Here is a 27632-nt window from a genome sequence, read left to right as displayed (position 1 = left end):
GTAATTGGAATGAATTTCTTTCTCTAATCTTTCCTCACTAACTTCAAATCAAAATTGCTACTAAACCAAAAAGGGATTCGGCGAAACTTGGGTAGACAAAGTGAGTTTGCGTGTCTGCTTCTAAAATATGTGTGCGTTACTTGAGTGTTTAAATTGTAATATTCCGTTGGGTTGCTTCATTCAATTGAGTACCGGTACTAATCGGTTGTAATGTTTTCTGTCCTAGGTTCTACAACTGTATCAAATTTCCAACCTCAATCACGGTCTGATGATGGTAGGTCCATCCGGTTCCGGTAAATCGACCGCTTGGCGAGTGCTCCTTAAGGCTCTGGAACGCTACGAGGGTATCGAAGGTGTTGCCCATGTCATCGATCCGAAAGCTATCTCGAAGGAAGCGTTGTACGGTGTGCTAGATCCGAACACACGCGAATGGACCGACGGATTGTTCACGCACATTCTCCGCAAAATCATCGATAACGTACGTGGTGAGATCAACAAACGCCAGTGGATTATCTTCGATGGTGATGTAGATCCGGAATGGGTTGAAAATCTAAACTCGGTGCTGGATGACAATAAACTGTTGACGCTGCCGAATGGCGAGCGATTGTCGCTGCCTCCAAATGTGCGAATTATGTTTGAAGTTCAGGACTTGAAGTATGCCACACTAGCTACTGTATCTCGTTGCGGTATGGTTTGGTTCTCGGAGGATGTTTTATCGACGGAAATGATCTTCGAAAATTACATGGCTCGTTTGAAGAATATTCCGTTGGAAGACGGAGATGAAGAAAGTTTCACTCAAGCAAAGGCGAACGACAAGGATGACGAATTGACTCCAGCGCTGCAGACCCAAAGAGAGATCGCTGCTCTATTGCAGCCTTACTTTTCCTCGGATGGATTGGTCGTTCGTTGTCTAGAATACGCAATGGCACAAGAGCACATCATGGATTTCACGCGTCTACGAGCGCTCAGTTCCCTGTTCTCGATGTTGAATCAAGGAGCACGAAATGTCCTGAATTTCAACCAACAGCATCCAGATTTTCCAGTTCCACCGGAGCAGCTCGAACAGTATATTCCAAAGCTGCTGATCTACTCGCTACTCTGGTCGTTTGCTGGTGATGCCAAATTAAAGGTTCGTTCCGATCTCGGGGATTTCCTGCGCAGTGTAACAACTGTTGCGCTCCCAGCGCAGTCTGGCAATCCGATAATCGACTTCGAAGTAAACATCCAAGGAGATTGGGTTCCGTGGTCCAACAAAGTACCAGTTATTGAAGTTGAAACCCACAAAGTTGCCGCTCCAGATGTTGTGGTTCCCACCCTGGACACCGTTCGTCATGAATCGCTTCTTTACACTTGGCTGGCAGAGCATAAACCACTTGTCCTGTGTGGTCCACCGGGTTCCGGTAAAACTATGACACTATTTTCAGCTCTTCGGGCGCTGCCTGACATGGAAGTGGTTGGGTTGAACTTTTCCTCCGCCACTACTCCGGAGCTTCTGCTGAAGACATTCGATCACTACTGCGAGTACCGGAAAACACCGAACGGAGTTGTGCTGGCTCCTGTCCAGCTAGGCAAGTGGCTCGTATTATTCTGCGATGAAATCAATCTTCCAGATATGGATTGCTATGGTACACAACGTGTCATTTCGTTCCTTCGACAGCTGGTTGAACACCGTGGTTTCTACCGTGCCGGAGATCAGTCTTGGGTAACTTTAGAACGTATCCAATTCGTAGGAGCTTGTAATCCACCAACCGATCCGGGTCGTAAGCCCCTTTCGCATCGCTTCCTGCGTCACGTTCCAATCATCTATGTAGACTATCCTGGAGAGACATCACTCAAGCAGATTTATGGCACCTTCAGTCGTGCTATGCTACGTCTTATGCCGAATCTCCGCGGTTATGCTGAGCCATTAACTAACGCGATGGTGGAATTCTACCTTGCCTCACAGGATCGATTCACACAGGATATGCAACCGCACTACGTCTACTCGCCGCGTGAAATGACCCGCTGGGTTCGTGGTATCTGCGAAGCGATTCGTCCTCTGGACAATCTGCCTGTGGAAGGACTCGTGCGTTTGTGGGCTCATGAAGCACTGCGTTTGTTCCAGGACCGTCTTGTGGAAGAGTCGGAACGCCGTTGGACTAACGAAAATATTGATCTCGTGGCAATGAAACACTTCCCTAGCGTTGATCGAGAAAAGGCTCTGGAACGACCAATTCTGTACAGTAACTGGCTATCGAAGGATTACACACCTGTTAATCGAGTGGAATTGCGAGATTACGTCAAGGCTCGGTTGAAGGTGTTTTACGAAGAAGAGTTGGACGTCCCGCTGGTACTGTTTGATGAAGTTCTGGAACATGTGCTAAGAATCGATCGTATTTTCCGTCAACCGCAAGGACATTTACTGTTGATTGGTGTTTCAGGAGCTGGAAAAACAACACTGTCCCGTTTTGTTGCTTGGATGAACGGATTGTCCATCTTCCAGATTAAGGTACATAACAAGTACACCAGCGAAGATTTTGATGAGGATTTGCGGTGCGTTTTGAGACGTGCTGGCTGCAAGGATGAGAAGATCGCTTTTATTCTCGATGAATCCAACGTGTTGGATTCCGGTTTCTTGGAACGCATGAATACTCTACTCGCTAACGGTGAAGTTCCTGGATTGTTTGAAGGTGACGAATATACCACTCTGATGACACAGTGCAAAGAAGGTGCTCAACGTGAGGGACTCATGCTTGATTCAAGCGATGAACTCTACAAATGGTTTACTCAACAAGTAATGCGCAATCTACATGTGGTATTCACAATGAATCCCTCGACCGATGGTCTAAAAGATCGCGCAGCAACATCACCCGCATTGTTCAATCGGTGCGTCCTCAACTGGTTCGGTGATTGGTCCGATTCGGCTCTGTTCCAGGTTGGTAAGGAATTCACTGTACGAGTTGATCTGGATAAACCGACCTGGACCGCATCGGACTTCTTCCCGGCGGCTTGTCCTTTGATAAGCAATACACCATCGCACCGCGAAGCTGTCATCAATGCGTGTGTTTATGTTCATCAGACTTTACACAAGGCGAATGCACGGCTAGCAAAACGTGGAGGACGAACGATGGCCATAACACCCCGCCACTATCTAGACTTCATTCATCACTTCGTGAAACTGTACTCGGAGAAGCGTAGCGATTTGGAGGAACAGCAGCTGCACCTGAACGTTGGTTTGAATAAGATTGCCGAAACTGTAGAACAGGTAGGTTTATACCAGGGATACCAAATGTGCAGATTTGTCTGCAAAACGCAGATTTTTGGAGTCCGTGTGCAGATTTTTATTGATTTGCAGATATTTGCAGTTTTTCCACGGTTTCTGCAGATTTTTGTCAGAGTCTCCTTATATTTGCGCAGATTTTCACAAACTTTTGCCTGCGCGAGCGAAATTTTTTCGGATCACGGGTAGATTGTTTTTAAGATTTCGAGCACATTTGTCCGGTTTTTCGAGCAGTTGCAGATATTTTTCAAAAACATCTGGCATCTCTGGTTTATACATAGAGATATTTTGAAAATAGACTCTGGTAAACCAAAATTTTAATTTTAGGTTGAAGAAATGCAAAAGTCTCTAGCCGTCAAGTCTCAAGAGTTGCAAGCAAAGAACGATGCAGCCAATGCTAAACTAAAGCAGATGTTCAAGGATCAGCAGGAAGCGGAAAAGAAGAAAGTTCAATCACAGGAAATCCAACAGCAGCTGGCGGAGCAGACGATCAAAATTGAAGAGAAACGCAAGGACGTCATGGCGGACTTGGCCCAGGTCGAACCGGCAGTCATCGACGCTCAAGCTGGTAAGTATCGTTGTTTTTCCTCGCGTGGAACTGCCTTTTTTTCAGCATTTCAACTATCATTTTGTGAGTAGCTGTTAGCAACATAAAAAAGAAACAATTGGCCGAAGTAAGAACAATGGCCAATCCACCCGGTCCGGTTAAGCTGGCGCTGGAATCGGTCTGCCTACTGCTTGGAGAAGATGACCGCGGTGGTGACTGGAAAGCAATCCGCCAAATATTGGTGAAAGATAGCTTTATTACGTCGATCGTAAAATTCGACACGTCTCAAATTACGTAATTATCGTTCACAGATTCGCTAACCCAAAATATATACCCATATATTACTGCTCAAATAATCAAATAAGTGTTCGATAAATGTTGGCTCAATAACGCTGATCCAGTCTAACTTAAACATGCAGTGTTGCTTAATGGAATATTTACCAATGATCAGAATATCAAGCGAAACAAATAACTTCGGCACGAATGTGGAATGCGGATCGAACAAATAATACGATAATTCATTCATATACCTACATATATTCATATTGTGCATTACAAATTATACTTCATCCTTTTTTCACAACCAAGAAACCAACTAAACGAAAGTATTTATTTTCTTCTTTCTCTTTTCAACTGTTATTCGTACGCGGCTAACACTCACACATACATACAAAACAATATCTCAACCAAAATGTTCGCTAACCAAACTGTAATTTTCACGCATCAACTACCCCGCACCTATAATGTATTTATATTCAACTCACCAAAACTAAAAACCTGCAGCCGTTAAATCGATCAAGAAACAGCATCTGGTGGAGGTTCGCTCCATGGCTAACCCACCGGCCGTCGTCAAGCTGGCACTGGAGTCCATCTGTTTGCTACTGGGAGAGAACGCCTCCGACTGGAAGTCGATCCGTGCCGTGATTATGCGGGAGAACTTTATCAATTCGATTGTGTCTAATTTCAGTACAGAAGACATAACGTAAGCATGATGTTTCTTCTTCCTACTACGGGTTTCCTTTTTTTGCGCTAGTTTTGCTACTATTGTTATGTTTGGGTTTTGTTTTTTCTAGAAGTAGAAATAGTGGTAGTTGTAATGTTTTGTTAGTTGATTGATTTCTACAGTGACTTCCTTTTTCCTTGGGGGACATTTAGTTGTAAATTTTATCATTTTGTTTACTTTTTACCTTTACTTTTTACTTTTGCATGCGTTTTGTTTTACTTTGGCATACGACAAGTCAAATTCAATTTAAAAAAAAATCTGTGAATAATAGTGTGTCATTTGTAAAGCTGAGAGACGTATTTTGGACCAGTAAATCATTACGAACAACGAATTATTTAACGCCCAGTCGCATCAGAATTTAGAAATACGTCTTCCTCTAATATATTGAATTAGTTTTATTTTTCACCTTTTTTTAATGAAATAAAAAAGAATGAGATTTTTCCAGTCGTCAGGTCGTCAGTCGTCATTACATCGATGTTTTTGCATCGTCGCGAGTGAAATCGGTCCACTAGTTTCATCTCAGGGGTTCACTGGTGACCTCCTCAAAGCGGAAGTTTTCGTAATCAGCTTAACTAGCTGATTAGTGGGGTGATATTTCGGCAAAGAGACGCATAGACATGCTACTGATAGCTACTTGCACAGAAATTTCGTCATGATTCGCTCATAAAACGAAAGGTGGATTAAGTGTAAATTGATGGTGCTATTCCCGAGGCTAGAGGTAAAACATACGTACTCAAGGTCAGATATAAATGGATAGTGGACTGCTTGCTCTCCATGAACCAATTAGATGGAACCAAAATCCAAATTACCAAACATGCAAATCTGATTGCTCGCTGCGTGATTAGCTGCCAAGAAATCTCGCTGCACCACGAGACGAACGGATACCTCCGATGCAAAACTCGCCCTTACTACCCAACCCCAATGTTGTGTTTCAAGTGCTACACTTTCGGACCCACCCGCTTTCTATCCCAGATGCCCAACAAACCTCCACTCGATCTCTAGTCGCAGTTGCCCGGTATATCAATAAGTAGACGCCATTCAGCGAATTCGGATGGACAAGGGAATCTCGTACCCTAGCAAGAAGGATTTTTGAAACGGTCACCGACAGCAAATCCTTTGCCGGCTTTACAAAAGCCAGTCAAGACAAGGCGATTGAAACTAGAGTTGAGGCTGAAACAAGGCCAAACCCAATGGCTAATGATTTCGACGTACAAGCTTTAGTTGAATTCAGGCTGGCTATCACCGAATTCCACGAAGAACTGCAACGTAAAGAGCGAAAATCCTGGAAAAGCCCTAGCAGGACAAGACAATAGGATGATGTTAACCAAAAAATATGGAAAAATCTATGACCTAGTTTCCCTAGTACAGCAACTCAAAAAAGATGTGGCTTCTAAAGACTATGAGAATGCTACTCTTCGTGCCAACCAAATACAAAACTCCCTTCTAACATCAGACGAACTACTGTCAGCTAACACAACAAAACCAACACAAGATCTGATACTCAATATAACCAATACTTCCCAATCAAAATTCAAGCATTCAAAGAACATCGATGCTAAGTAAAAAACCAAAAAGATGCAATGGAACTGATTCACTAATCATCTTTTCGGATTCCGAAGAAACTCCGAGCTTGAATGGCAACTTCCTCTCGGGTACTACTGGAAATCTAGACCTTGCGATATCACGCCCCGTAATGCCACCATTGTTAACTCCCGACCTTAAACCTCCCCCGGAGTCGCGTGTTAACCTCACAAATGCCAATGGGATGTTGGACGACCGTTTTCTTGACAGAAATCTATGCCATCCTAGAATGCACTGCAATCTGTTTGAACAGAAACTACAGGCATTCAAAAATCTGCATTTTTTTTTCAGATAGTCAAGCGGCTTTGAAAGCGCTAAAATAATTCCCATGCCAATTCATGCCAGTCTAAACTAGTGTGGGGATGCATTGAACTACTGAAGCAGCTGGTCAAAAGAAACCACTTTAAACTGTACTCGGTTTCAGGACACTGTGAAATCGAAGGAAACGAAAAAGATGCTAGACAAAGCTCAAGTGTCCAGTTAATGAGACCAGAGCTGTTCTGTGGAGTGTTAAAATGTGTAATAGAGATGGAACTAAAAGGTGGGAAGGAACTATGATACAGAAAAACTGCCATAAAATCTATGAGACAATCCAAGCTGTTCATAACACCCAACAAACAAAAGACAAAAAGAATACTATGCCCTAACAAATCACTTAGTATATTAACTGAACTGGCCATGGGACACTGTCCAGCGAAACATCATTTGAAACGGCAACAGCGGTGTCAGACAGACATAAGCCGCTTCTGTGACAATGAAACTGAAACCTCTGAACACTTGCTATGCGAATGTGTAGCTCTATACAATAATAGAAGACAATTTTTTAACAAGATGATATTAAGCCCCTCAGAAATATGGTTAGAAAATCCTAATAGGGTAGTTGAATTCATATTAAGAATTATATCAGATTGGGGTAATTCGCACAATTAGACCATGGGAATTATTCATCATGGTAATGTGTCATCCTGAACCGTTGCGAGAAAGAAACAGGGGTATATCACAATAGGCGAAAATAATGGCCGCAGTGGTTCAAAGCATGGTGGTCCTCGTTGCTCTGTGGTTAGCGATGTCGGTCGGCTAGCTCTCCCACACGGTTGGGATATCGGGTTCGATTCCCGATCGAGTCGAGGATCTTTTCGAGCTGGAAATTTTCTCGACTCAGCACTGGGGCACGGTGTATCGTTGTACTTATCCTACACATACAAAATGTGCCAAAACAATATCGATAACGAGTTCTCTCAACTAATCTAGCTGGTCGATACCCCTATTAGCCCCAAGGCTAAGCGTACGATATTGTTTTTTTTAGTGGTTCAAATCCCAACAAAAAAAACTCACTGCCTCATCACTTAATCCCCATGGCCAGAACTTTTCAACCCAACTTGGCTTCAGACCCCTCCAACACCTCCAATCTAACCAGCCGAACCTCTGAACCTTTTTAATACAGTGGAATATCAACGGCTATTACGAAATGCTGGGCGGTTCAGAACTGTTGGTAAGGGACTACTCCCTCTTTATAATTGCCTTACAGGAGGTGCACCTAGCCGATTCATCGCATGTGAACTGTAAAATCTACTATTCCGTGGCAATTAGTATATCTAAAGATTTCCAATTCTCACAGATGCAATTCGACTTTAACATCTCAATTGCTGGATAAAGCATAAAGTTGGATTATTCTTTTCCGATAACAGTTGTGAGCATTTACTTTACCTAACGGTAGAGTTGCCGATCTTCACCCCAAGCTACACACTAGAGAAAATGGTGCTTATTATGGTAGTCACTTCACGGTGAAATATATTTCACCCTCACACGCTCTCTTTACTTTTTGAGACCTATTGCCGATTCTACCTCGAGTGAGGTGACAAAAATTACCTCCGTGAAGTGAAATTGAGAATATGACAAGTGAAATGAGAATGTTGTTGTTTTGGAAGTCCCATAGTCGTTTTTTATATAACCCAGATCTTATCGTTTTCTGCATTTCTAAGACATTTGGCTTTTTTTCCTCGATATCGAATATTTCATGAACCAGTGATCTTTTTTTCATCGGTCAGAAACTTTGACCGCTTGAGGCACGGATCGTATTTTGATTCGTTTCGTTACTAAAAAATAAACCCAATATGTATCTTTAGCTCACGTATCAATCATTTTTCCATACTTATCCCATCTTCGTGGAATCATTTCACTGTTCAAAATGGTCGTGAAATTCCACGCGAAACGTCGCTTAACCCAGATTTCACGGCAGATGTCACTCTGCGACGTTTTTCTCTCTTAGGTGAGTCCCGTAATAGGGTTTTATTTACTTCACTCTGATTTCACCGTGAAGTGACTTCTGTAATAAGTACCAATTTCAGGCTCGCTTTTAGTTCTAAAAGATTCTAATGAACACCACCCAAAACCAATCACCGCGGGTCTACTTGCGCCAAAATGCTGGAAAATTTGAACCTCGTTGATCTTATCGGCGGTTCAGGGCCATTTTTTCGTGGACAAATCGTCGTCAGCTCCGACATTGTTAACCTAGAAACCGGAAATCAATTTCACTCTTCATTTTGTCCCAATCATCGTTTCTATAGGAAACAATATCCTAGAAACATATTGTCTCCCTAGCAGCGAAAGAAAAAAAACACCTCTAGCGATTAATGAATACACATAAAACGAGCCTAAGATGCGTTGAAATCGTCGTCAGTATGCAAAAAACAAAGTATCGGTGCTGGTGCACTCTCTTTGCTTTCCTCTTTACGATATATTTCTATTCATTAGTGTACACCACTACACGTGGTTCTCAATGTGCACAACTCGGTATATGAAGTTATTCGTCTCTGTTACACAGAGGGATCAGAACTTGTTATATCCTTATTCATTTGACTCATGAATATGATTTTTTGTCAGAAAAAGAAAGAAAATGACAGTGTATGCCCTCCTACTCTCGCTTAAACTCAACCGCTGCCGAAGTAGTCCCTTCCCCCACACATTCCCTCTCACCGCACCACACCTCTGCTGCTGTTCAGGCGACAGGATTTTCTACTGTTGCTATCCTTTCTTCCCCTAACTACCGGCCTATGGAGAGACAAACGCAACGATCGAATCGCTTCTCAGAGCTGATGTAGTCTAGTCACGTGTTTGTTTTCTCCCAGAAACCTATGCACCCTATCATCATTTCATTATGGGTTGAGATGATTCGAGTTTAGTCCCAGCCTGTAACACTTCATGATGTGTACATGTGATGAATAAACGACGATTGCATCATATTCGTTTCGTTTCCATCACTGCTCCCTAGATGGTTATACGGCCAGATCAACTGAGAGATGTACGCACAAACCCTAGTTCAGCTTACAAAGGGAAGTCCATTGGCAAACATAAAGGAATTGAAACAGCGCATCCTCATAGTGACCATTGTGGCTATCCCTAAATCAAGTCCAAATCCCGGTCGGAAATCGCCTTTTTGGTAGTCTTCCGATACAAAAGTAGCAGTGAAAACCAGAAGGATTTTCTACATGGTCGGACTTTCCATGTAGCCATCGGTAACCATCTCTTATCAACACGGACGGAGGGAACTGGTGTTCCGCAAGGGTTTTTTAATAGCCATGAACGGTATTTTCAAATCCCTCGTGAAGGATGTGTAAATCTCCGTATAGTTGCTACTAAATGGGCATCTAAGGCCGGCTTTGTTCTATCAGCGGAAAAGAGTGGGTGGTCCCATCTATGCAGATCTCGCCATCGCCCACTACCAAAGGCCGTTACTTAAAACGGAATTCCAATTCCTTTTAAAAAGATCATTCGAATCCTCGACCTACGGTTGGACCGTTGCCTTGAATTTGTCGAGTGTAAGACACGTTTGAACATACTCAGAACACTTTCCAAACCACACAAGATCAGCAAGAGACATTCTTCTCTGAGTCTTCAAAGCCACTGTAAACCGCAGATTATTCAATGGCATGGCTGGCGACTCGGTTAATGCAACACGGATCATTGCAGGACTTCTTTTATCTACACCAGCTGAATCCGCATTCGCATGATGTCCTTCCAATACCAACTCGCGGAAACAATAAACTGTAGAACCATTAGTTATTTAGAGAAAACTATAGAAACTCAGGTCTTTCTCCTCAACTAGAGAATTAGAGTTCTCGGCTCCCTCACCTTTCTGGAGCTCCCTCCGGTGGCATGCATCCACTTGATTGGAGCTAAGAGATGGAATGCGCCAACCCTGGAAATCGATCACTATATTTGAAACAAATTTTGAGCAGAAGATAATTCTCGTACCATGCGGGCTCACGTTGCAGAACTGTTGAAAAAGAAATATCGATTCCAAGACTGTAAATAGGGTAGGTTTCGGAATTGCCGATCAGACTTGCAGCGTTTTTTTTTCCCGTCCATCAGATCAATGCTTCTTAAAATGTATAAATATATTCTTCCGCACAAATGACATGTTGGTGACCTTTAAGAGAAGATTCATTTTCGTATGCTCTGTAAATGGTCAGGAATGCTGAAAATGCGTCGAAAAGGCGGGGCTTAGAGCCTTATACAAACTTTTGGCAATTGTCACAAAGTGGTTTGTTGGAAATATTCCACATTTACATATTTTCAACTTGGTGATATTTATAGAAGAAACCAGAAACGTTTCTTTTTTTTTTTTTTTAATTATTACCGCGAGTGGTGTTTTCATTCATGAATATTTTCCGTGACAAAGTTTCAAAATAAAATAATTTATTTGTGACCAAATCCCGAACATTGAAATTTCAGATTTTTTTTATGTCGCCGATGAAATGATTAACTGTGTACATATAAATAAAAATATAAAACAAGTTGCGGAATTGCGATAAATGCCAAGAGCTATCGTGGGAAAAGTATATGGCCTACCCCTTAAAATTTTCATGTGCCCTCATAAAAATAAGGTTTTAGATTGCATTAGTAAAATTAAGAATATTCTCTAAAAACGAAAAATTGAATTTGTTGCTCTTTTTGCGAAAATGTCTGTTCATATGTAAGTCTTGCTAAAACCTAGTTACAAAATATATGAACGTTTTCCAGGAAAACGTCTAAATCATATCATGGTTTGATTTTATAATACACGCTTCTACCGATTTTAGCAATCATCGTCTCCATTTTAGTGAGCCAATGAACTTTAGGTGTTCGTCACCAATTATTCTTGGTGGCTTCTGTAAAAAAGAGATGCATTCTTCTCGATAACGATCATAGATCCTATCTTGATTCGTCAAAAAAATTACTTGATATGAGTGCTCTTGTGAGAAAATATTAATTCAACGTTAGTTTAAGGGACTATGTGACCTTATTAAAATGAAGTAATCCTTCTTTTATTACTTGATTGGAAAGGGATAATTAATCAAATTCCGCCACATTCAAATTTAATATACTTTTCCTTTAAAAATTCACGGTGATTCAATAGTAACATTTGTCGGACAAAGCCCGATGTTTACTTTTTCTGATATTTGCTTAAACCAAAAAAGACGATTGCCAAAATCACTGTGACTCATATTTGCTCAAAAATGTCACATATTCTTTTAAACAAAACTTCTGACACATATTTTTTTATATGAGAGTCACAGTGACTAATTAAGGAAACTATTGCTATGAAAAGTCACCATGAATTTACCAGAAAAATTTACCCGTACTTCTTAATGACTTGGTGACTAATCTAAGACAAAATGCCACTCGTACTTCAAATTATCACCGTGACTACTTACTGAGAAAAAATACTTTCGTTTCTAAAAAAAATAATTTCATCATCAATCAATTTCATTGCCACAGAGACAAAAAAATGAAATATTTGTTTTTTAATCATTGCTTCAGTGTCTCTTGTGAAAAAATTCGCACAAATTTTTCTATAAAAAGTAACAGTTAATCGATTACAAAAACTGTTTCTATATTATTTTAAGACATTCACGTGAAAATTGTAAGAAAAAAGAACTATTTAATTTGTGACTCTCGTGTGGATTGGGAATGTATTGTTTTTAACTGAAATTCTAATGGGACTTTATATATTTTTCCGAACATGTTTATTTAAAAATTCTGCACAAAACTTTTCTTTATAATTGTTTTTAATTTAGTTTTCTGTTATTTCTGTTATTTATTGGAACTATTTTTTTTATACATTATGAATATGAATTTCATTAAAATATAATTCTTTTCATTCAATCTGTTATTTGAATTTTACCAAAAATACTTTTTATCAATTTAACCAAAGTTTCGTACGCACGTGGATGCAAATTACAAATAAGTTCTATAATTTTTCTCTTCAGTAAAACCAAAATGAATAAATTTATTGTTATCCGACTTAGGAAACGGAGTTGTAACTCTATTAGTTAGATTTGAAATTGGCCTAGACTAAACTATGAGTGTATGATATTGTGATGACAGTCACAAAGTTTGCTTGATTTTTCATTACTTTTAAGACGCTGCTTGAAATACATTCTGTGGAATTGTGCATGTGCTTGTAAAATAGTCTCCTGGTTGCAGCAGCTGTTGTAAATAATAATAATCATTAATCTTGCTGTAGTTAACCATCTAATCCTGCTTCAATTAAAACGAAATCTCTTCACCCTATTTCCTCGAAGTTAACATTTTACTCTTCCATTGTGTCTCTGAAACAGTGACGATGTTCGTGAAAAGATGAAATCCAGATATCTCAGTAATCCGGACTATAACTTCGAGAAGGTGAATCGTGCCTCAATGGCATGTGGTCCCATGGTCAAATGGGCTATCGCACAGGTAATGTCCATACGAATGACTTCAATCATGACAACACCAACCAATAATGATCAAACTTTTCCAGGTCGAGTACGCTGACATGTTAAAGCGCGTTGAACCGCTCCGCGATGAGCTGGGATCACTGGAACACCGTGCCGAAACCAACATCAAGCACGGCCAAGAAGTGAAGGAACTTATCGCACAACTCGAACAAAGCATCGCTTCCTACAAGGAAGAATACGCTCAACTCATCTCACAGGCTCAAGCCATCAAAACCGATCTTGAAAATGTACAAGCCAAAGTGGACCGGTCGATTGCGTTGCTGAAGAGTTTGGTCATCGAACGGGAACGCTGGGAGGCGACCAGCGAAACTTTCCGCTCGCAGATGTCGACCATCATCGGAGACGTGCTGCTGTCAGCAGCCTTTATCGCTTACGGTGGGTACTTCGATCAGCACTACCGTAGCAATCTGTTCTCCACCTGGTGTCAGCATCTGCAAGCAGCGAACATACAATTCCGGGCAGATATTGCTCGTACCGAATATCTATCCAACCCAGATGAAAGACTGCGCTGGCAGGCTAATGCACTACCAACAGACGATCTTTGCACTGAAAACGCAATTATGCTGAAACGCTTCAATCGATACCCGTTGATTATCGATCCTTCCGGACAGGCTACCGAGTTCATCATGAACGAGTTTAAAGATAAGAAAATCACTAAAACCAGCTTCCTCGATGATTCATTTCGTAAGAATTTGGAGTCTGCTTTGCGTTTCGGTAATCCCCTACTGGTACAGGACGTCGAGAACTACGATCCAATTTTGAACCCCGTTTTGAATCGAGAGTTGCGTCGCACTGGCGGTCGTGTACTCATAACCCTCGGTGATCAGGACATCGATTTGTCACCGTCTTTCGTGATCTTCCTATCGACACGTGACCCTACTGTAGAGTTTCCACCGGATATTTGCTCGCGTGTCACATTCGTAAACTTCACCGTGACTAGAAGCTCGCTGCAGTCGCAGTGCTTGAACCAAGTTTTGAAGGCAGAACGACCAGACATTGATGAAAAACGTTCGGATCTATTGAAGCTTCAGGGTGAGTTCCATTTGCGTCTTCGCCAGCTTGAAAAGAGTTTGCTTCAAGCGCTGAACGATGCTAAGGGTAAGATCCTGGATGATGACTCAGTTATTACAACATTGGAAACACTGAAGAAGGAAGCAGCCGATATTGGCCAGAAAGTCGAGGAAACCGACAAGGTTATTGCCGAAATTGAAACCGTTTCTCAGCAATACCTCTCGCTATCGCAAGCTTGCAGCAACATTTACTTCACGATGGACAGCCTAAATCAAGTGCACTTCCTGTACCAATATTCTCTGAAAATGTTCTTAAACATCTTTAGCAACGTGTTACATAATAACCCACGATTGGAAGGCAAGACTGATCACACTGGACGTTTATCTATCATTACATCAGATTTGTACCGTGTATGCTACGAGCGAGTCGCCCGAGGTATGCTGCATGCCGATCGCCTCACGTTCGCCATTCTGCTTTGCAGAATCCATCTGAAAGGTACCAGTGAGCCCAATCTGGACCAGGAGTTCAGCTTTTTCCTACGTAACAAAGAAGGATTGGTTTCGTCTGCGCACCACATCGATGGAGTTAATGCTGAACAGTTGGAATCTGTTACACGTTTGTCCAACCGATTGCCAATGTTCCGCAAACTGCTAGATAAAATCAAATTGATGCCAGAGCTTTCAGCTTGGCTGCAACAAGGATCTCCTGAGCAAAATGTTCCAGTTCTCTGGGATGAATCTAAAGCTCTAACCTCTGTTTCAGCTGCTATGCATCAACTGCTACTGATTCAAGCCTTCCGTCCGGATCGCGTCATAGCAGCAGCACACATCTTTGTAGACACCGTTCTGGGTGAAGATTTTATGCCCCAAGCCGAGAAAGAAATCGATTTCGGTGCTTGTGTCGAAAAAGAACTTACCAGTAACACACCAGCTCTGCTTTGCTCTGTCACGGGTTACGACGCATCTTCGCGAGTGGATGATTTGGCTGCTGAACTGAACAAGCAAATCACAAGCATCGCTATCGGATCCGCGGAAGGTTTCAACCAAGCCGAACGCGTTATCAACATGGCATGTAAATCAGGACGATGGGTGCTACTGAAGAACGTCCATTTGGCTCCACAGTGGTTGGTTCAGTTGGAGAAGAAGCTGCACTCGCTACAGCCGCATTCCGGATTCCGACTGTTCCTCACAATGGAAATCAATCCGAAAGTTCCAGTCAATCTTCTACGAGCAGGACGTATTTTCGTGTACGAACCCCCACCAGGCATTCGGGCCAATCTGTTGCGTACCTTCTCCACCGTTCCGGCAGCGCGCATGATGAAGCAACCAAGCGAACGGGCACGTCTTTACTTCCTGTTGTCGTGGTTCCACGCCATCGTTCAGGAACGTTTGCGCTACGTACCGCTAGGCTGGGCCAAGAAGTACGAATTCAACGAATCCGATTTGCGTGTAGCTTGCGATACTTTGGACACCTGGATTGACGCAACCGCAATGGGCCGCACTAATCTACCCCCGGAGAAAGTACCGTGGGACGCACTAGTAACGCTGCTTTCGCAAAGTATCTACGGTGGTAAAATCGACAACGACTTCGATCAGCGTTTGCTTTCTTCCTTCCTATCGAAACTGTTTACGGCGCACAGCTTTGAAGCAGAATTTGCACTAGTAGCCAACGTGGATGGAGTAGCCGGTGGACCGAACGGTCAGCGGCATATCACTATGCCAGACGGAACACGTAGAGATCATTTCCTCAAGTGGATTGAATCGCTGGCTGATCGCCAGACCCCGTCCTGGCTGGGTCTACCAAACAACGCGGAGAAAGTATTGCTAACCACTCGTGGAACAGATTTGATCAGCAAACTACTGAAAATGCAACAGTTGGAGGATGATGATGAGCTGGCCTACAGCAACGATGAGAGCTTGGCAACGCAAACCCGTCAAACTAGACAGGAGGATGGTCGTCCCTCGTGGATGAAAACGTTGCATAACAGTGCTCTAACTTGGTTAGAGCTACTGCCGAAGCAGTTGGCCACCCTCAAACGCACTGTAGAAAATATTAAAGATCCACTGTATCGTTACTTTGAACGCGAAGTTTCCTCGGGAGCGAAATTATTGCAAACCGTTGTCAGTGATCTGCAGGATGTGGTTCTCATTTGTCAAGGCGAGAAGAAGCAAACCAATTATCATCGGACAATGCTTAGCGAACTGGTGCGGGGTATTTTGCCGGCAGGCTGGCGGCGTTACACCGTACCGGCTGGCTGTACCGTTATCCAGTGGGTTACCGATTTCAGCCACCGAGTGCAACAGTTGCAAAAAGTTTCTACTCTGGTTTCTCAAGCTGGTGCTAAGGAGCTACAGGTAAGTTACCGAAATGATTTTTACGGTTCAGTACTAAATTGTACCTTCTTTTACAGAGTTTCCCCGTATGGTTGGGTGGTTTGTTTAACCCAGAGGCTTACATTACAGCCACACGACAGTGTGTTGCTCAGGCCAACAGCTGGTCCCTGGAGGAATTAACCTTGAACGTTACGATTACCGAAAACGGCTCCGATGGTTTTGACAATCTTAAGGACAGTAGCTTCGGTATATCGGGCTTGAAATTGCAAGGCGCTCAGTGTAAGAACAACCAGTTGCTGCTAACTTCGGCTATCATGACAGAGCTGCCATTGACCCTGCTCAAGTGGACCCGTATCGATGCGGAAGGAGCTCGTGCGATCAAGCTGACGCTTCCAGTGTATTTGAATTCGACCCGAACGGAATTGTTGTTCACGGTGGATATGACCGTTGCACCCGGTCAGGATCCGCATAGTTTCTACGAACGGGGAGTAGCCGTTTTGTCTTCTACTGCATTGAACTAGAATGCGTATTGGATGCGCGTATATTAATATTGCTTACAATAATATTTATTCGGTGGCAGATTGTTACAAGTTAATGGGAATCACAACCTAGTTTCTACAAGATATATTAATAAACTCATTAATCATACTCTACGTTAACCGTTCGCGTGTACTGCTAAAGAATATCCTTTTTAAGGAATACGCTTTAGGACCCTTTAGGAACATCAAAGTCGGGAGCGAGCGGCTGTATAGTGCAATATACCAGATTACCCTAAGGTTATGTTCTGAGGGAACAACTACCAACGGACTGGTTGGAAGGGCTCATGCTCTATCTTAAGAAGAGACGTAGACTAACTATTCCAGCGACTTAGATCGGAGGAAGCATTTGTTGAAGAATACGGATGCGGTTTTTAAGCGGGACGATCTGCAACGTCCGATGTTTACCTTAAGACAGATCTTCGATAAGTTTCGAGAACACAACTTGCAGACACATCATCTGTTCATAGACTTCAAGGCGGCGTGCGATACAGTGAAACGCAAAGAGCTGTAGCAAATACAGTAACTATTCGCTAACTGGGCTTGCTTTAACTGGGCGCTCGCTAACTGGAAGAATTCCCAGTTAAAAAGACAACAAACGTCAAATATCAAAACCGAACGGGGGCCATGTGGATTGAGAACGAAAATTAAAAACTTAGTTTTTCTAATCGTGCATATTTAAAACACAAAAACAATAATATTGCTGATAAATGTACTCGCTATTTAAAAGCAAAGCTTAAAATCTTTATTTGAGAGATAAATTTGTAAGTGTGGCTTCCCTATTTGATGATCAACTCATGAACAAAAATCCTTCATGAAATTGTCGCAAGGCAGCGTTATCCATCGAAATCCCCCTCGGCGTTGAGATGATATCTCAGTTATCGAGCTGATTTCAATAACTGGAAAGCGGTCGTCGCCCAGTTAGCGAACAGTTACTGTAATGCTTGAACATGGTTTTCCAACAAAACTAATAAAACTGTTACTTGCGACGCTTGGCGGTATAACATCAAGCGTCAGGAGAGGGTGAATTTCCGGCCGCGTTCGTAACGTTAGATGGGCTGAAGCAAGGTGACGGGCTCTTTAACTTGCTGTTCAACAAAGCTTTAATAGGTGCAATGAGAAAGGCAGGTGTGCAGACGAGCGGCACCATCATTATGACATGCTTCTGGGCTTCGTGGACGACATTAATATAATTGGTGTTAACCGTAGAGCTGTTGAGGAGGTCTTTACGGCTCTCAGAAGGAAAGCTGCGAGAATTGGACTCACCATAAACATGACTGGCAGAGAGCGTGGTAGTTCTGCGCAGTGCGCACTGTTATGAAAATGACTGCAAGACAATGACAGCAAATTTTTAACTGATCCGGCACTCATTGTATTGCACAGCTCTCTCTGTTTCCCATGCGTTCGGTAAACAGTCCGACAGCAACAGACGACAGCACACATGCAACTCCATACGGGTTGTTAGTTTTCATCTCCTTATGTCTGTTGGTTATTCCAAGCTGTCGTAAATGACAGTCTATAATCTTCCGACATCCTTCAGCACGAATCTGAGCGGGATGTCAGGTGATTATGATACACGACAGTAAGGCCGATGAAAGAATGAAAGAGAGATGGTGCGAAGCACGTTTTTTCTTACGTGGGAAATAATATCAACAATGGAAACGGTTTGCTTTGTATTCAATATGCCACCGGTCTGTGAAAAAGGAGAAACGAAAAAATGCGAGTCGATGACAGCCACAGCCGATCAGCAGACTGTCACACTGAGCAAACTAGGCTGTCATGTCCGAAAGAACAAAATACATGCGCAAGAATGAACTGTAGTACGCAACACAAGACAGTTTCTTTGCCTTGTTAAGCTGTAGCTGTATGTGAGCTCTCATGAACAGCTCATGCATGAGGCTGTTAGAGTGAAAAGAGAGAAAAGTCGTCAGTATAATGTCGCTCTCCAGTCATTCTCCTAAGCTTGGTTCTGCGAGTGTTGGTGCTGTGGTGGAGATGGATGGAGATACTTTCGAAGCGGTCGACGATTTTTTTATCCTGGTACTATCGTGACACGTCACAACGAGGTGAGCCGCGGAGTGAAGAGAGACGGATTGCGGCAGCGAATAGGGCTTATTACGGATTGCCTAGCCAGCTTAGGTCCCGTAATCTACAGATCCGTACGAAATTTACGTTCTATAGAAACGGACATGAGTCGTGGACGTGTAAGGAGGCCGATCGACGAGCGCATGGGGTCGTCGAACGTAGAATCCTGCTATCAATACTCGGAGGCAAACTAGAGAATGGAGTGTGGCGCACTGTACGAAGTATACAAACACGCTAATATTGCTAAGCTGATAAAACACTGCAGGTTACAGAGGGCTGGCCAGGTAGCACGGATGGCGAATGAGCGACCGGCAAAAATAATATTTAGCAGAGAACCGGATAAAGGCCGACGACTTCCCGGCAGACCTCGCACACGCTGGATGTGTGCTGTCGACGAGATTGGAGAGGAGCAGCCCAAGACCGAGTTTTGTGGAGGCGTATCCCGATTCGGCTCAGGATCTCAACGATCTGTCGCCATAAAAGTAAGTGAACTTTAGGATCCTATTACGTACTAGTTGAGTAATTTCAATCACTGACGACTCGAATATGTCATATTAGAGAAGTCGACTAAAATATGACTGAGTCACGAACTTTTAAACAGGCGAGTCAGGCATGCTATTAAACGGAAACCTACTCGACTCGACTATGGTCAGGCGAGTGAAGTGACTCTCGACAAGTTTTATGTGCAGTTGTGGCCGTTTTCGAAATGGTGAAGATTTGAGAGAAGAAAGTAAGTATGGCAAAATATGCATTTCTCAATGTTTTTTACATTTTTTAATATTCGTCAGCTCCAAAAAAATGGAGATCAGTTTTAAGGTGAAACAGGATTGTGGTCTTTTCCTATACATTTTTTTTTACTTTTGTAGTTTGAGCGTAAAAAATCGGCTTCCACTAAATAAACAGCACTCATATTGCTACTTCAGGCATGCAACAGTTGTGAAAACAACTAATAAAAGTTTCATGTACGTAGTCTTCATAAATCAAGAGAAAATCAGATTGCAAAGTTCGAGTTGATCGCGACCACGTCCCGTTTCACCTTAAAAATTCCGGCTAATGACCCGAGCCTTTGGCATCCCTATACCGAGTAACAGTGAATGACAATGAACTCATGTCCTGGGCTCAAATTAATTTGTGCCCGCTGTCAGCAGTAAGATAAAGATGTATGAAAAGAAGCGGTGATGTGCTATCTCGTTTACACATATGTTGAGATGTTAGCCCTTGAAACATGGCGTGATGCCAAAGGGGTGTAATGACCGGACGGCGATAGTTCGAATTTTCACATATGTTAGCGCTGTGATCGAAAAAATGACTGACTGTTTTCTGAGGTTTTTGATTGTTTTGCGTGTGTGTGCATACGCTGTCAAAAACAGCTGGTACATAATTGAATTTCATGGAGTTTATCTCGTTTATTCTCAAGTTTTCTAGAATTATGACACATTTAAACAACTAAACTGTTATAAGTATATAAAGGAAGGGCGGATTTTATCTGATTTAATAAACAAAAGTTGAAGGTAAATGAAATGTGTGTTATTATCGATTCAAGGTTCAAATGTAGCTTCTATATTACAGATGGATAATGTTGATCTCGAAGTTTGCGCGTCAATACCGGATCACGATTCGGAGGACCCGGCCATGACGCAATCAGTTGAAAAAGATGAAGTCAAATCGAACGCAATTGTTCGGTTCCTGAACGTGCAAAGTACAGCACCGTTTGCGCGACTAAAATGCAATACCGATTTGAATCTGCCTCCTTCGAATTGGTTGAATAATTCGGCCAACTCCTACGGACTGGGGCAGTTCCTATCACACCAGAGGGGTTTCAGCAGCTTTCGGATGGCCAATATGTTTCCCGATTGCGTTGGTGGCGTGGACGTCGTTTCGGATGCGGAAAACATAAAAAGGCTGTTGAAGTTGCCCTACTCGAGGAAGAGCGTCATTTCGATGATAGTCCATCGGATCGAAAATACGCTGCTAATTGATGAATTTGATGTGGCTCGTTACTTACTTCGCCAGGAGGAAAGCGAATGGCACTGGCTGCGTTCGTTTTTATATGAAAACATATTGAACAGTCTGAGTGACAGTGAAAAAAAGTTGTTAATTCATACAAAGTCGCGAGAAGCACTGGCACATAAGTACTTGACCTCGAAATTTCTATACTACAGCTTGCGAGCCGAGGAAGAGGTGGAGAATGACGAGCGGGAACTGTTGGTGGATGACGATGCTGGGTGTCGGAAATTCAAGCCCCTGCCGCTGGCTGGGCCGATCCTGCCAGAACCGGACGAAGAGGAAAACTTTCCGGATCCACGAGAAACCAATCACGTTTTCAATAGGAACGTTGTTTGGACCTTCGAGGATATTCGAATGTTGATTGGTACCGATATGCCGATTTTCGGCGGCGCAAATCGTCCCTGTATCAGCTTGCGATTGAGAGACGAAACAAAGCCAATAAATGTGCTGACCGGTATCGACTACTGGTTGGACAACTTGATGTGTAATGTACCGGAGGTCGTGATGTGTTACCATCTGGATGGGATCGTTCAGAGGTGGGTAAAGGAGGGTTCAGATGTTTCGATTTTTTCAATAACTACATTGTTTTTTCACAGGTACGAACTGATTAAAACGGAAGATTTACCGCATTTGGAAGATTCAAAGTTCTCTCCGAAGGTGATTCGAAACGTAGCCCAAAATATTCTGGCATTTTTGAAAGCTAACGCTACCAAGGCTGGCCATACGTATTGGTTGTTCAAAGCGAAAAACGACGATGTCGTGAAGTTGTATGATTTGACTACTCTGTGCCAGAAACATGCAGCCTGTCAGCCACAAAACGAGGAGGAAACCGATGAAGAGGATCAAAAAAATCAAAACCCATTCACTATTCCCGTTGCCATGCTGTTGTACACCGTTGCTAGAAATATGAAAAATTCTCCCGAAGGGATTTCTGCAACCAAGGCTGGTGCCATTAAGATGTTACTGGATAACTGTATCAAGCTGCTACCTAAGGAAAAGTACCCTCAGATAGTGACCTCCTCCCATTACATACTCTCCGACCTGCATATCCCAGCCGAAACGGATCCGGGATCCCCAAAGTTTAACACCACACTGGACGTGGATGACGACGAAGAAGAGGATGAAGAAACAGATGCTAGTCCTCCGTCCCAAACAGATGAATATGTACAGGATAAGCACCACATACGAAACAGACTCGAAGCAGCCATCAAAAGCATTGAGGAAACCCTCCAGGAGTATAATGGTGGCAATGGAGGAAGTCGATGGCGACACAATTCGAGACCACCGCCGCTAGTCGGCGATATCGAAGAACGCTGCGAAATTGCTCTGCGGCACATTGCCGACGGTTTAAGCTGTTTGCAGTACTTTGACAGCAGTGAAGAGCAAAAAAGCAGAGAAAAAGAAAAGGCAGAAGAAAAACGAAAAATCTATCACGAAGAAACTCACCCGAATATGGCAAAATCTGACGATCCGATTCCGCTACCGTACAGCCCGCTGAAACCAGAACCAAAAATCGCCGAGCCCGATATTCCGATACCCATGGGTTGGAAAGCAGAGGCAAATGGAAGCGAGATGGAACCATGTGAAACCGGCAAAAAAGCCTCCAAGAAGCGAAATAAACGAAAACTCGAGAAAAAGAAAACAATCCCGGATGATACACCGACTGAAATCGACACGCGATCGCTCCTACTGAAGGGTGAAATAGGAGTCATCAAATCTTGGAATGTCCATTTGAAAATTTTACTTTTCGAAAAGGCATGCCTTACCTATGCAACCCTTGCCGAGTGGTTTTACTCGTCGGAGAAATATGGAACTTCTCTGCGCTTTCTGTACTCAGCAGTACGGTGTCAACAGGTTGTTACCAAGTACATATCCTGTGTGTCCTCACAGCGTGGGTTGCTTCTTGGTCGGATAGGCGATTGTTTCTTTCAACTTGCCAAGAAATGGGACACTATTAAAGGTCATCTACAAGAATTCGAAGAGGAGAACCGAGTTGATCAACTGATCATGGACGAATTAGTGAAGGATATCGGCGATGGTGTCGAGCAATCTCTGCCTGCCCCAGTGGATAACATTGAGCAACTGATGGTTACCAGTTGTGGTTGCTACGAGGCTGCTCTTGCTAGCGCCTCTAAAGATGCGAAAGAGGAGCTGAATCGACGGTTGGGAAGTGTTCGAAATGAGCTGGGCGTTAAATATATGCACTGGGCTCAGGAAGAGTATCAACGCTTTTGGGAGCTTCCCGAAGAAGAGAGAGCACCATTCGAAAAAGCACCTGGTGAGAATACCAGCGTTGAGCCACTCTATCAGGTGCTGGCGAAAAAATCGTACGATTCCTTGCAGAAAGGCGTTGCCTTGTTTGAGGCCGTTAACGATCATACTAATCTAGCGTTTCTGCTCTGCAACATGGGCAGATTTATGCGGTTTCGTGCGCATATACATCTTGTTGGTGAAAGGTTGGTAAATAAATTAATGGTTATAGCGTGATAATACATTCTATTGTTCATTCCAGTCCAAACAACGTGATCCTGCAGAAAAAATTCTACAATGAGGCATTTGCGCATTACCGACGAGCGCTTGCAGTATTAGGATCGAAAAAAGAGAACCCCGATCTCTGGTCCCTGGTGACGTGGGAACTGTCAACGGCCACATTTAATTTAGCAAAACAGCTGCAAGATTACAGCGAAGCAGACCGTGATGGAGGGCACGATCAAGAGGAAGTTGAACAGGAGGTGGTTGATATGCTTCAGAGAGCTTTGAAGATATGTGATCAAGAGCAAAATGGATCTCGACAAGTTCTGTACGCTTTTCGAGCGGCTCTGATTCATCATAGGTAAGTTTAACACTGTCCAATCGTATCACAAACTTCATTTTGACTCTTATTCCATTACAGAATCGCATCCTATTACCACTTTTCGTTCCGCTCCGCTACCGAAGAACATCGCCGAAAAACAACGCTGCAGTTGTGCAAGCTGCACTACGACAAGGCGGCCAAAATGTTCGAAAGTCTCAGCGAACCCCAGGAGTTTCTGCAGATTCAGATGGAACGCATAGCTCTGCAAGAGTACCAGTGCGAGCTAGCTCAAACGATTCCAGCCAAGCTTAGGTTTCTTCAACAGGCGGTCGACCTTTGCAAACAAAGCCAGCCGATGATCGAGTGTCTCTGCACCTCTAAGTCTGTGGTTAGCACAGCTAATAACAACATAAATTTTGAAGAAACCCAGAAGCTTCTCGAACTGTTCGAAAAACGTCTCCAAGTTATACTGAAAACTTTAGCAAAGCTGTGCCTGCTGGCGTTGGGTCCGTCAAAAAAGGGAGAGTCAAACCGGCAAGCCACCCACTACAAGGCCATGTTTGGATTGACCTTACAGAAACGACCCGTACGGACTGCCGACGATTCGACAAATGGCTCAAACTCGGCCACCAACAATGTGATTAAGGACCTTGCCTTACACCTAGTGAATCTGCTACAGAAAATTTGTGATCTAGATAAGACTAGCAGTTAAATACGATTCCGTCGAACTGTTTTAAATGTCGAACTTGGCTTCAAAGCTTAAAGGTCAGTATCTCTGTACCCTAGTTTGCTGCAAAATAACAAATAAATCTGTTTACCCTTCAACGGCATCATGTGCTGTTTATTTCGCTTCGTCCGAAAATTTCTCATAAATCAAGTGACGCATTTATTGCAAAACGAAAACAATGCTTCTTGAATCATAAAAAAATAAACCATGGTATGATGACCCACATATTCGTATATTCGTTCGTAACTTTTCCTGCACCTCTTCCCCGAGGCCATGTTTCGTTTAGAAGATAGGCTAAAATTAAATTAGACGTAGCACGTATTCAAAAGATTAGCTCCACACGAGCATTTTCATGAATGAGAAAAAAAATCCTAAGCTTCGTTTGTTACATTGAAGCATTAACTTTTTATGATTGTCAGTCAAATCTGCGGCGCAAACACTTAAACAGTCGCTCGTCCTTCGTCATATATACCGTTAACCTCGCTGAGATTTTTTTCTGTCTAAAAATTCAGGAAACGAATTTTCCCTTCACAAACAGCACACCATTGAACGAATTTTAGTTTTGGCATCATCCTCGGAGACAAGTGCTGTCTTGGCACGGTCTAAAGTCGGCCTCTTCTAACTACGTACCGAGAATAGTTCAGACACACGTGAAAGGCGCCGCTCAAGTTCAAGGTCACAACGTGATGCGAAAGTGTTTTCGTTTTCTTTGAACGTTGTAGTTATATGAGATATTTTCCGAGTAATAAAAGTTTGAAGATCTTATTTTAAGGTAAAATCTGATTTCTCTTCGCCGGGGATGGGTTAAGGTGAAGCTCCATGCTCGAGTTTTGCAAGACAATTTTCTCGAAAATCATTACGTGTATGAAACTTCGATCGATTTTCTACACCACGCAAATCGAGCACCATTTATTAGGTGGATGCTGAGATTCATACTCTCAAAATCGTGAAGTGCAAAGACATTGTAAAATTGTATGAGAAAAAAAAACACCGTCCAAGTTCACCTTTAAGTTTCCTGGGGTTGTATAACGTTTCCCCGAAACCCGGTTTCTCGAATGTTATTTCCCCGAATGATATATCCCCGAATGTACCGTTTTCCTGAATACACTAAAGTCGCTTTTTACGCGGGGGATACGTGCCGCGTAAAAAAAAACCGCGTAAATTCCGGAATCCGCGTAAAAAAGACCGCGTAAATTCCGGAATCCGCGTAAAAAACCGCGTAAATTCCGGAATCCGCGTAAAAAAAACGCGTAAATTCCGGAATCCGCGTAGAAAAAACCTGCGTTAATTTTGCATTCTGAGTGAAGATAAACCGAAATCCGAGCAAAAAAAAAAAAATACCGCATAAATTCCGGAATCCGCGTAAAAAAAAACCGCGTAAATTCCGGAATCCGCGTAAAAAAAACCGCGTAAATTCCGGAATCCGCGTAAAAAAAGTCGCGTAAAAAAACCGCGTAAAAAGCGACCTTAGTGTATAACATTTTCCCGAAAATCCACTTCCCCGAGTGTACATTTCCCCGAAATCATGCATGCATGCTGGAACCGTGCTCAAACATCTCACGTAGGAAAGATAGAAAGGTTTTGTCTAATTTTTTAAATACAATATTTGTTTAAAAATGGTGACTTGTTGTACATATTGTTCTTTGAGCAATACACTAAAGTCGCTTTCTACGCGGGGGATACGTGCCGCATACGTGCCGATTCATGGTAACATGAATCCTTTCCTTCGAGAAGCCAACATGTTCAACAGTCATACTAGCCATGAAAGTCTTAAATTGCTGTGTCGATATTCCCTTCTCGAAAATCGAAGACTGGGGCACGCAAACTCTCAACAGCTTGTACTGAACCCGAGCACGTCTCCAAGGTTTATAGTCTCGAGTCGATAGATCAATGTAGGTAAGGGAAGTCGGCAATTTAGATCCATAACTTCGAGATAAGGATTAGTTCTGAAGACTGGGATGACTCAGGCTACGGGACTTCCGGGTCGGTGGTCTGCGCGTGCTCCCGGTCTGCGTAGGTGTCGCGTCGTGCGCCTGCCGGCGCTTCTGCCTTAACGCACTCTGGGGCGTCCGGCCGTGCGGTGGTATGAGCCGCCCGTTTGTCCGCTCGTCGGGCACGCTTGGCTCGCTCGCCACGACCGGGTCATTTCGAATTTCAGCCTTTCGTGTTTCAACCTTTTGAGTAAACCAGTTTTCCCATACACGTTTCCATACAAATTCGAAGTTCAATGCGCCAGGCGGAATCAAAACCAATCGACTTCCGGCAGGTTTAAAATTTTTCGGGCCCCTAAATGCAACCAACAAACAACTTGGTTCTGGAAAATTTAACACTTTGCCCCACCTTACTATGCATAGCGCAGGTGGAGCAGTAATAGTTATAACTTATTTCTATTTATCAACGCACGTTTTGAACCGGAGTTTTAGTACTTCGTGTGAACAAAAGAATCGTGCATTAGCAGAAAACTACTGCAGTTTTTGCGAAAAAAGTTCATTCGAAAAAATATTTTTCGGGGAAGTGGTACATTCGGGGAAATAATCTACGGGGATTTGGTACATTCAGGAAAAAAATTGTCGGGGAAATGATCTGCGGTGAATCGGTACATTTGGAGAAATATCTTTCGGGGAAACTGGTTTCGGGGCAATGGTTTACGGAAAATTGTTATACAATCGTTCCCTGGATTTTCTCACACCATGATAGACTATTTTACGAACTATTTGTTGGTATAATCACCGTTACTTCATATGTATCGTATTAATTGATATTTTTCGGTGAACAATTACAAAACATTTCTTACCTTGCGTGACGTTTCGGCCTACTGTTGCGTTTCAGCCATCTTCTGACGCCTGCAATTTTATTTAAAAAACAAACATTTTTTTAAAAATACATAAAAAAAAACACATAAAAACGTTTTGTTATAATTGTCGCTTTTTTCTTTTACAACTCACAATTCGATCGCCGCAGGTTTTCGTAAAACGCGCATAAAAATGA

At 42.9% G+C, this 27632-nt stretch overlaps 2 protein-coding genes and 1 long non-coding RNA gene across 9 annotated transcripts in view; 2 read left to right on the top strand and 1 right to left on the bottom strand.

The window, feature by feature from the left end:
- Positions 1–17148, top strand: part of LOC129732019 (dynein heavy chain, cytoplasmic) — a 25594-nt gene extending 8446 nt beyond the window's left edge. For 2 of the 7 annotated variants that reach the window (XM_055692474.1, XM_055692470.1), the window contains 7 exons: positions 74–100; positions 227–3244; positions 3587–3827; positions 4590–4788; positions 12993–13110; positions 13175–16516; positions 16573–17148. In XM_055692474.1, the coding sequence (XP_055548449.1) occupies positions 74–100; positions 227–3244; positions 3587–3827; positions 4590–4788; positions 12993–13110; positions 13175–16516; positions 16573–17016 (7389 nt within the window). In that variant the 3' untranslated portion in view covers positions 17017–17148. Of the gene's footprint in view, positions 1–73; positions 101–226; positions 3245–3586; positions 3828–3898; positions 4101–4589; positions 4789–12992; positions 13111–13174; positions 16517–16572 lie in introns of all 7 variants that reach the window. The other 5 variants (XM_055692473.1, XM_055692469.1, XM_055692475.1 and 2 more) reach the window with 3 other exon arrangements.
- On the bottom strand, positions 4183–27632 carry LOC129732023 (uncharacterized). Its single transcript, XR_008729142.1, has 3 exons — positions 27590–27632; positions 27439–27487; positions 4183–4875 (listed from the first exon to the last, which is right to left on the bottom strand). It is a non-coding gene; the product is annotated as an uncharacterized LOC129732023 (long non-coding RNA).
- LOC129732020 (erythroid differentiation-related factor 1) lies at positions 19952–24750 on the top strand. Its single transcript, XM_055692476.1, has 5 exons — positions 19952–20627; positions 20686–21659; positions 21720–23579; positions 23636–23956; positions 24017–24750. Exons 2-5 carry the CDS (start codon positions 20686–20688, stop codon positions 24627–24629), a joined length of 3768 nt encoding a protein of 1255 aa, XP_055548451.1. The 5' UTR covers positions 19952–20627; the 3' UTR covers positions 24630–24750.

The sequence above is a fragment of the Wyeomyia smithii genome, chromosome 3 (assembly GCF_029784165.1).
Source record: "Wyeomyia smithii strain HCP4-BCI-WySm-NY-G18 chromosome 3, ASM2978416v1, whole genome shotgun sequence".
Lineage (NCBI taxonomy): Eukaryota > Metazoa > Arthropoda > Insecta > Diptera > Culicidae > Wyeomyia > Wyeomyia smithii.
Note: the sequence above shows the minus strand (reverse complement) of the source record. Positions and strands in the feature narration are given on the sequence as shown.